The sequence below is a fragment of the Austrofundulus limnaeus genome, unplaced genomic scaffold (assembly GCF_001266775.1).
Source record: "Austrofundulus limnaeus strain Quisiro unplaced genomic scaffold, Austrofundulus_limnaeus-1.0 Scaffold124, whole genome shotgun sequence".
NCBI lineage: Eukaryota > Metazoa > Chordata > Actinopteri > Cyprinodontiformes > Rivulidae > Austrofundulus > Austrofundulus limnaeus.
This window is the reverse complement of record NW_013952526.1, coordinates 327,373-338,031: the sequence shown is the minus strand read 5'-3', so window position 1 is coordinate 338,031 and position 10,659 is coordinate 327,373. Positions and strand designations below refer to the sequence as shown.

At 36.1% G+C, this 10,659-nt stretch overlaps 1 protein-coding gene across 1 annotated transcript in view; it reads left to right on the top strand.

Annotated features, from left to right (window-relative positions):
- The window catches only part of si:ch211-186j3.6 (neural-cadherin), a gene marked incomplete in the record, with an annotated part of 280,048 nt that overhangs the window by 92,848 nt on the left and 176,541 nt on the right, over window positions 1-10,659 (top strand). Inside the window, 1 exon segment of the mRNA XM_014015180.1 lies at window positions 3,720-3,924. Within this exon segment, the coding sequence (XP_013870634.1) occupies window positions 3,720-3,924 (205 nt within the window).

The following is a 10,659-nucleotide window of genomic DNA, read 5'->3' as shown; positions in this document are numbered from 1 at the left end:
GTGTGTGTGTGTGTGTGTGGGGGGGGGGGGGGGGGGTTCCTACAATTTGGGAAATTTTTGACCATAAAAAGCAGCCTCGTGGGGACCGAAGTGAATTGTGGGGTGACAGGTCCCCACAGGTCCAAATGCATGTTACGGGTGTGGGGTTAGGTTTAGGACCAATGTTTAGGTTAGTTTTAGAGTATATGGTCATGGTTAGGCTATGGGCTAAAAACATGAATGGAAGTCAATGGAAGGTCCCCACAGCGTCAAGAAACAAACATGTGTGTGTGTGTGTGTGTGTGTGTTTGCAGGCTCTTATTCTCTATTACTAATGCAATTAGTGATTTGGGGGTTAGGTTTAGGACTAAGCTGTGAATTGAGTTTAGGTTAGATATTTGGTCATGTGTACCTGTGAGATTTGGTTTAGGCTTAGGTGTCAGGGTTGGGCTGTAGAAATTAATGAAAATCCATGAAATGTCTCCATAAAGAAAGCTGTACTAGGCCGTGTGTGTGTGTGTTGTTCTTCTGGTGAGTCCATGTGATGGACTGCAGACTTGTCTGAAGTGTACTTAACTCATAGACTTAAATATAAAGATCGCTAGACTGAGCCCCGCCCATACCGTACACTGGTAGCGTCTGTGACAGCATGGAGGAGCAGAAACGGAGACCAAACAGGGCTACAGCTCACAGCCTCCATAGAAACTAATAGATAAACAGCAAGCTGAACTGGATCTGTTTCACATATTATCGGTCATGTTTTTACAATAAATTAATAACTATGTTAATTTCATTCAACAATCATGTAATACAGCAGATTTATACCAGAAAAATATATAATTTACAAGTAACAATGATCTAAACCATACCTGAAGTCAGCCTGTAACTTAGACTTTAGCTAGTTGAAAAATGATGACTTAAGATGGTAATAAAGTATATTTATTATTTCTTCTCATTGTCATAAAAAATAAGAATATTTATATTCACCAGTCAACAGTTAGAAAATGTTCTCTGGTTATAGGATGAAACTTGTCTCTATTAGCTAACCATCTTCTTAACATGTCAGGTTCCTCTAAAAGGAACCTAAAAATACTCACATTTATAATATTATTTTACACTCTGTATGTCTAAATATTAAACAGAGGACAAATCAGCTGTAATATTTTATAGTTTGTGTTAAATTGTAGTATGATTCAACAGTGCTAAACTCTGTATACAGTATATGCTCCACAAGCTAATATCTGCTGACCAGTTTAATAAATAACAGTGATTACATCGACTTTATAAGATAATTTTAATTTTAAAATGTTACACTATGTTCTGCTCAGATCACATTGAGCTAAATAAGATCAAGTCTGCTGACTTGTGTTGTGAAATGAGACGTTTTCCTGTTTAAAAAGAAAAAAAATTGTATAGGTCTTCTGGACGGGTTCTTCTCTAATGAAATGTTTCATCTCTCCTCCAAGAGACTTCTTCAGTCTGAGAGTTTCAGGCAAAATTCAGGCTTTTAAGCACTGCCTCCATGTGACTGATGTGACACACACACGACAGGCCCTGGAGCAGTGTGGTTATCCTGAATGGCTTTCCTGAGAGCAGACAGGAAACACAGACAGGATTCCATGCAACCTTCAGGTGAAAATGAAGACCCCAAACCCAGACCCAAACCAGTGTTTATTCCGTATGTTGCGGGTGTTTCGGAGAAACTGAGACATTTATTTTCTAAACATGATGTCCCAGTRGCTTTCAAACCCCAAAACACATTACRGCAAAGGCTGGTTCACCCCAAAGATCCGGTGCCCCGGCACAAACAGAGCAATGTTGTATATGCTGTTAAGCGCCAGGAGGACTGCGACCAGTTATACATCGGGGAAACAAAGCAGCCACTGTTCAAAAGAWTGTCCCAACACAGAYGAGCTACGTCTAATGGCCAGAACTCTGCAGTTTTCACTCATTTACAGGCCAGCGGTCACTCTTTCAGAGATGAGGATGTTCTCATTCTTGATAGAGAGGAACGTTGGTTTGAGAGAGGAGTAAAAGAAGCCATTTTTGTGAAGAAAGACCGTCCATCATTAAACAGAGGTGGAGGCCCCCGTTTTCAGTTGTCCCCCTCCTACAGCACGGCTATTGCCAGTATCACTCCACCCCCTGTTAACAATAGGTGTTAATTAGGTGTCAACGATAGCCATGTGATGTGAGTATCAGTCACATGGAGGCAGTGCTTAAAAGCCTGAATTTTGCCTGAAACTCTCAGACTGAAGARGTCTCTTGGAGGAGAGACGAAACGTTTCATTAGAGAAGAACCCGTCAAGAAGACCTATACATTTTTTTTTCTTTTTGATTTTTTTTTTACCTGGATTACTGAGATGCATCAGGACATTTTCCTTTTTATCTTCTATTAATAAATCCATAACACAAACAGCTTTTCTGGCATTATTTATAACATTAGATCGATTAAATAAACTGTAAAATATTAACAATAATTGGATTAATATTATTATTATTAATAGTTTTAATGATTTCTACATCATCAGTCCTTTTTTCTTGTTGCCAAACACGTACAGCAATGGGAAATCCAGAGTTTTGCCCGTTTAGCGTTAGCCATTAGCTTCACCAGCCGATCACATGGTCACGTGTTTTTTGCGCACTCCAGCTGTTCTATAGAACCTCCTTGACTTACCCCCAGTCCTTACTTTGTTAGGCTCCACTCCTTTGTGACCCTTACCAGAATTGAGATTGTACAGAAATTGAGTGACTGTGGCATCACTGAACATGCAGTGTATTTTTTTACTGATTATTATTACAATTTGTTTTGACATGAATTATTATTTTATTTAGGTACAGCTGATTTTTGTTTAATATGTACAGTAGTTGTTACAAGCTCCTGAAATAGATTACCTGAGATTTTCTAGAAAATCTGCACACAATTCAGTTTCATTTCGCCCAAAAACTGTTTCTATTGTTCCTTAGAGCTTACAAAGTAACAATATTTGCACATTTCTAAATGATGTTCAGGCACTTGGAGCATCTGCAGAAGACAATTAGTGCTTTGTTCGTTTAGAAAAGTAGGGGGAAAAACAAACTGTAGACACCCTCCAAAAAGTTTTAAAATCTGATATTTAGGATAGCAGAAAAAGAAGCATAGAGACAGTTATTGCAGTTATTCCCCAATGTGCCATTTTCACAATGAATAAATGACTATTTGCTCAGTTTTTGTGAAACTGGGCTCAATTGACTAAAGATCAAGGCAAGATACCATTTATTCACATGTTCAAAATCTAAAGTCAACTAGAGTCATCATATTTTATAGGACCTGAGATGAGAGGTTTTCTAATGCAATGTATTATTGCTGTCATGCCACAACTTTGTTAGTTTAAACTTCTTACTGTAGTTCTGATGATTTGTATTTTTCATATTTTACCTGCTTAGAATTTAAGTTTTCATGTTTATTGAGCACTGGTGTTTCTGATTCCTATATACGTATCTACGTAAGCAATTTTGCTTTGTGCAACTTGTAATCTGTAAATCCGTATTCAGGGTTTCACTGAAATAGTTCCACTCGTGGTCCTCTTTGTCTTTTGCAATGTTCACTGTGTCGTTATCTGTTATACAGGACTTCAGATAAATGTATCAGTTAAGAATATTTGAAAAAAAAAACTTATTTTCTTCTTGTTTAGGTTATTCTTTCATCTAAATAAATTTTATTGCAATTTTGAATTAACTGTCTTTCTTTGTTTCCTTAGCTTCCTGGTGACACCTGCCGTGTCCTTTCAAAAGAAACCAATCAGCTACAGCCTTGTCATCAACCCCAGCAGTCTCTTCGCCATGTCAGCAGAGACAGGTGAAATCAGCCTGACCCGCTCTATTGATTACGAGAGTGACCAACATCGATACTTGCTATTGGTGCGAGCCAGCGAGGGCCAGGACAGTATGAGGAGTGCAGCAGAGGTTTGTGTCTTGTGTCGAATTTTATTTATTTATTTATTTATTTATTTATTTATTTATTTATTTATTTATTGCATTTGAGAGCCATTGGGGTTATGATGTACTTTGTAGATATTCCCAGAAGGTTTGCAAATATCAGGTTACTGTAAAACATCTGAACAGGCTTTTAAGGTGTGTGAATGCTGTTGGATTTAAAAGTATTGAGTACCAGTATCTGCTTATGTCTTAGGTGCTGTGAATTTTTGTGTTAACGTCACAGTTTGTTTTCAGGACATCTGAGTTACTTTCTTGGTTGTCTTTACTGATGGAGACATGAAATTAGTAGGGTTATTAGTAGGAAATTAGTAGGAAATTAGTAGGGTATGCAAAAGGCAGTGAAGAAAGTGTTTATCTTTCTTCAAACATTTATTATTTTTTTTTATATTTACAATATATTCATATAGGTTTTACGAGGCCTTGTTAATTATTTTGAAATAAATCATTAATGCAAAATGAACATTTTTGAGCTTTATATCATTTTATAATGTTATCATCCCATGAAAAATATGCCCAGAGTATTACTTTGACTCATACATGCATGTATGAGAAACCCTGTGCTGTCCTGAGACAGCCAGCAAGCGAACAAAAGCGACTGGTTGGGCCTAGCACCACATTTTTGGGACCAGCTCCTCCTCTGGGCTGTGTCTCCAAGCCAAGCTTCCTCATCACAGAGCGACTTCTGCAGGCTCTCAGCAGCAACAAATCAAACAACTGGTGAAACTGAAAGTGAAACTGAAACTGTCTGCTGAGCTCCCAGTACTACTTCTGAGCGCAGCCCTTTTCAAATTCAAAATACCTTTGAGGAAATGTATTTTCAGATGCCAAGTAAACTACACTGAGCTTCCACAGCACCCCCCACCCCCCAACCCCCCACCAGTGTTGAAATGGGCGGGACAGAAGTCGAAGGTGGTTCTTAAAGAAACAGAGGCCAATTTCAAGGTGTTTAGAAACGGAAATGAGAAGAGTTTATTTTTACATTTAAACATAAAAACAACATTTTAATAACAATTAAAGATGGCATAGATACTTTATTATGGTATAGAACTTAAATATATGCCTGAGAAACACATACCATTGCCCCTTTAAAGTTGTCATTTTACTTAGTGACTGGGTAAATACATAGATTGGACATCTCACAACTTAGTATTATTTTGAAAGTAGCTACATTTGTATTATCTAGATAATATGTAGTATTTTTGGTTTTGCTTAGAATGCTTAGCTCCTTGATGCTAATATTGTTAGTGACAAGCCTACTTGTTTGAACAAATAAATTTAGGATTTACTGGTGCAGCATTTTTAGTATTTTCCAGCAGGGGCACTAAAGCTGTTAGGCACTGAGCTGCATGTCCTTACGATGCTGCTTTCAGTGTCTAAATCAAGTCAAAATGTTCTTCTGTGAGTGTTCTGATTGAATAAGGAACATCTTCCATTAACCCTTTCTGAGATGTGCTTGAACTAACTCTTCCATCAGACTATGTATAATTTATTGAATATTACATACTTTGTCAGATGGAAATTACCAATGTTGTTTTTAGCTTATGTTTTTTTTTTCTTTATGGAAATTGTAAAGGTCTCAAAGTCATTATTTAAAACAGTCTTCAGCTACTGTTAGTAAACTCATTATTTCACTGTTTCTGAAGTTCTGCTTGAGCAAATGAAATAAGTGAAAGAAAACATGAGACCAAATTAGTGATTGTCATAAACCCAAATTGGCCAACTGTTTGACATGACTGACAGAATAATGTTAAAAACACACAGGCAGGGTTCAAAGCAGCAACTGCTGAAGATGTCAATACTTGGTTTCATTCAAAGTAAATATAACCACAAGAACATGTTGAACTTTGACATCAATAGGGCATGTATAACTTTTCTTTTCTTGTTTTCTTTTTTTTTCTTTTTTTTGCATTTAGTAAGTAATCTGATTTTGGGGTTGCACCACATGACCATCAAATGTCCTGTGGAATGGCCAAATTCATATACAGATCCATATTTACATTTCTGTAGTTTGGAACACAGAACTTTGAGTTTGATCCATTTTATTGTTCCTCTCATTGTATTTTGAATAATATTGTTAAAAATAAATTTCTGTAAAAGTTTCATATTGTCTTACCTCCCACACAGTAGGCTTTGCTTTTTGGCTTGTGGTTATGTATCCATGGGTTAAAGCTTAAAATCTCTAGTACACAATAACAAAAATCCTTTAAAAAGGGGACATTAAATGAATAAAATGTTATGGTCTGATAATTGCATTGCTTTGTTAATTTCTAATATTATAAATTTAATTTTACTAAATACTTTATTATTATTATCTCAGACAAAAAAATGCCCACAACATTAAAAAATAATAAAAAAACAAGTCTGAAGAAAAATAAATAAATATAAATAAAATAAAATAAAATAAAACATTAATCAAAAAACATACAAACAGCTCTTCCAATGTTTGTAAATTATTATTTAGAAACTGAATAATTATTATTCAGTTATGTTTTTTATTCATTCTATAAAACAAGCAAGCATGTGATTTATGTCTGTGTTCAAATTTAACATTTTATTAACGCCACATTTTAGTTGCCTGAAAAAAAAAGTAGTTGGGTTTCTCCAGCCTCTGATCTGTCAGGGAAAACTAGATCACCAGGGATTAATCAGTTATTGCAGATTTATTTTTTTTTAAATTTCATGTGTAAATAGAAATACAATTGCCAGCAAAAACAAATTGACTCTTCGTGTTTGTATTTTTATTTATTTCCTGTCATCAACATGTGTTTTTCTTTGTGGTTTCTATGGGCTAAAAGACAAGGAGCTTAAAAAAATACCAACATCCATCCACTTCAAAAGTGTAAATGTTTTCGTTTGTGAAACTCAAACGGATTCTTCTGACTGTGAATGACAGCAGTGGGGCTCCCTATGACTTCCCTATGTTTCAGGATGTAAGGCAGAACAGAGGCTGAGTGCTGCAGGCAGTGAGGCATCTGGTCTGGTTTCCATCATTACTGTGGCCTCAGGGTAAAATGTGTCCTGCTGAACTGATCTGTCCTCAGCTGCTCCACTCTGCGACTCTCTGATCCACAGAGGCCCAGAAGTCTGTGTGGGGATAAAGTGAGAGATGGCAAAATCAGTAATACAGGAAAGGCTAACTAATGGTGAGAATTGTCAAGACAGTGGAATAAAAACAAATGAAACTTGAAGTCACGTATTTGTCCTCCTGTTTTTTCTCTGCATTGAGTTTGTCGGCATCAACTTGTAACATTTTAGTTTGGAATAAGACTATTCACCTAGCATGTCTTGTAAGTTGTTTACAGGGAAAAACATACACTCTCCAAATTAGTTAAGATTTTATTAGTTAAACATTTTAACAGTAGCACTCACAAAAGCAACAATTTAGTGTAAAAAATGTGCAGTTTGCAATTCATACACAAAGCCTGATTTTGTATTTGTGATTTCTAAAGCAAAGTTGGACAAAAACGTTCAGACTTTTTTTTTTTTTGCTTGGGTTTTTTTTTTTTTTTTTTTTTTTTTTTTTTTGGGTTTTTTTTTTTTTTTTTTGTATCTTTTGTGTGTAAATTATCAGTGCAAAATGGATTTTGCACAGCTTAGTTGGTTGTCAATGCAACAGAAAATATTCACTTGGAACTAGTACACAGAAAGCTTTCTTCTGCGTCAGCAATAGTGTTTAACATTTCTGTTTGTTTATGTATTGACTATTGTGCTCAAAAGTTATCTTTTTTTTTTAATTTATATGTTCCTGGCCCTGTGATGGACTTGCGACCTGTCCAGGGTGTACCCCGCCCCTCGCACTGTGACTGCTGGATATGGGCACCAGTGACCCATGCGACCCTGAAAAGGAAGAAGCRTGTACAGAAAATGGATGGATGGATGTTATTTGTATTTTTTAAGCTTTCAACACAAAACTACATAAAAACATAAAATAATGATAGGAAAACCCCATTAATTGTAATATTTCTTCTTTAAAAAAACTTCAGAGTTTTTAAGGCAGCGTTTGTTAAACTCTGGTCCTCAAGGCACACTGCCCTGCATATTTTAGATGTGTCCCTGCTTCAGCACAGCTGATTTCAATTGATAAATGATTAACAGGCTTTTGTTGAACTGCAATCATCTGAAACAGGTGTGTTAAAGCAGGGGAACTTGTATTACATTCCACTGATTTGTTGTACATTTAAGTAGCTTTTCTTTAGATCTCTCTCCTATATCTTCTTGTAGGTAGTTTTTATTATACAAGAAACTCTGCCAAGCCTAAAAACAATGTTGCAAATTTGCTGTGATTTAGCCAAAAAAACAGTCTTGAGACTGTTTCAGCTTGTATTATTGTACTTATCTAATAAAGCATACTATAAAATAAATGTGTTGCTCAGAGTCGGAGTGGTGAACAGAGGCAGTATAGTTCTGTGCACTGAGCTCACTGAGCATGACTTTAATTTGCAGGTAGTTTCCAAGTTTCTCATTCCAAGAGTGATGGTTCATCAGCACCATTAGTTACCTAACCAGCCTGAGACCTGCCTGCAGCATCTCAACTGTGTTGCTGTGCACACATTTCACCATATATGTGTTTGGACTCATCTTGCTTTATTACGCTCGGCTTCCTTTCACTTCTCAAATAACCTTGCTTTTACTTTTCCTTGTACATGCACAAACTATCACCATCACTGCTTCCTTGTAAAAAGGAGGATATCTCCACGTCTTTCAGCAAATTAGAATTAAAATTTCCTTTTCAGTTTAATAGAAATCTTTCTACAGCATATAAGAGTTAGTGGGATCTAATGACCAACCTTTCATTTTACACAGGTGTTAGAACAATTCACACAGAAATAATCACAGTCCGACTTTACCAGGTGTACTGTCATTAATGTAGTGGAGAAAATAGATTAAAAATATATGTTGAACAAAGAGTATGTGGATTTTAGGTAATATACTCACATGTACAGCAGTTACTACCAACTCATTACTAAATAGGTTCTCCTTATACTAAAAACAGCTTTTTCTCACCAAAAAATGGACAAAAAACAAGGACCTGAAAGTGTATTGATAGTATTCTTAATGTGTAGGAGAATTCAAACTTTCACTTTTTTAATCTTACTGTTATTTAACCAGGCAAATCCTTTTTCAAATAAGGCCTGGGCCTGAAGGCAACCTATTGTACATGTTTTTGTTTTTTTTTTTTTGTTTTTTTGGGATGGGAGCAACCAGAGTACCCAGAGAAAACCCACACAAGCACAGAGAACATGCAAACTCCACAGAGAAAGACTGGATCGAACCCAGGACCTTCTTGCTGTGAGGCGTCAGTGCTAACCACTGAGCCGTTGTGCTACCATCATTCATTCATTCATGTTTATGTATTAAAAAACAATTGAAGAAACTGAAGATAAAACGAAATAGCATTTATTTATTGTACAATATTTCTGTCCAATATAAAAATGTAGGTCACTGTTAATYTAGTGGGTTTTTTACTCCTAAATTATTATATTTTTATTTATTTATAGTGTGTAATATAATGTAACCATATTTTCATTATACTGCATTTGTGCAGTTCCTGGGCAGTGCCTGTGGAACTAATCAGATCAGATCAGTTCCACACAGATGATTCCAATGACAGCTGATTATGGCAAACTGTACTTAAGGCTGCATTCAGTCATTCTTAGTTGGGCTGTTGAACATCACACTGTGACCCAACCTGCTCCAATTTTACACTATTTGTGTGCCTTCTTGTAAAAGTTATGCTAAGTTCTTACCTGGGACTGCACTTCATGATTTATCTATGTGGCTTTGTCTTCAACCTCACCCTCCATCTAACAAGCCTCTTATTCCTAAAAGAGAGAAGACATCTCAGCTGCTCATCACTGTCCGCTCTCCCACCATTCACCTTAATAAAATGTTACTAGGTTTGAAACACAGATTCAAAGCAACTGATACATATATTCATGGTGACTTAGTTCTACCTACATAGTGCATTAGGTGGAGTGGAGGGACGCATGAGCTTCTCTGGGTCACACATGGGATTAAACTACAATAAAATTAATTTATAAGTTTTGATGTGTCTTCTCTTTTTCCTTGATGTTCTTATCTGTGTCTGTGTCTTAAACCATAAGCTATCAGATGCAAATTACATTTTGACTGCATGTCAGAGACTTTGAGCGAATAAGACTGCAGAACCAAAACATTGCTCTGAATTTTTTTAGTTATGTAAAGAATCTGCATTTTCAGGAACATTATCAGGATAAAGAGCACTTACGGTCAGTGTCAGCAGTCTGTGTTTGCTTCGTTTCTCCTCTGCCTACACGTCATCTTACTTGATTTCAAGTATCCATATAAAACCATGTTTATTAGTTGTTTTTTTTTTTGCTTTTTGAAAACAGTCAGTTAGAAATTGAGACTATCGTAACTTCTGACTCTAATCTATTCCAAGGTGAATAACGGCTTTAAGGCAGTGGTCTTCCTAGTACTAAGTTGTTCAGGGGCATGCCAATAGGTTGCTGCAGGCTGGATGGCATGGGTGAGTTAAACTGGGTCATACTGTAACTGTACTGAGCCGGTTCTTATGAACTGGTTTTCTCAGTTATGTTTTTTTTTTATTACTGAAGTCAGTTCTGGAAGAATGTAACGGGATCCCCGATTAGTTGTAACATTAGACTTTATTTAATAAACATATATTTTAACTGTAAAATAAAGACTGTAAAAATACTGTAG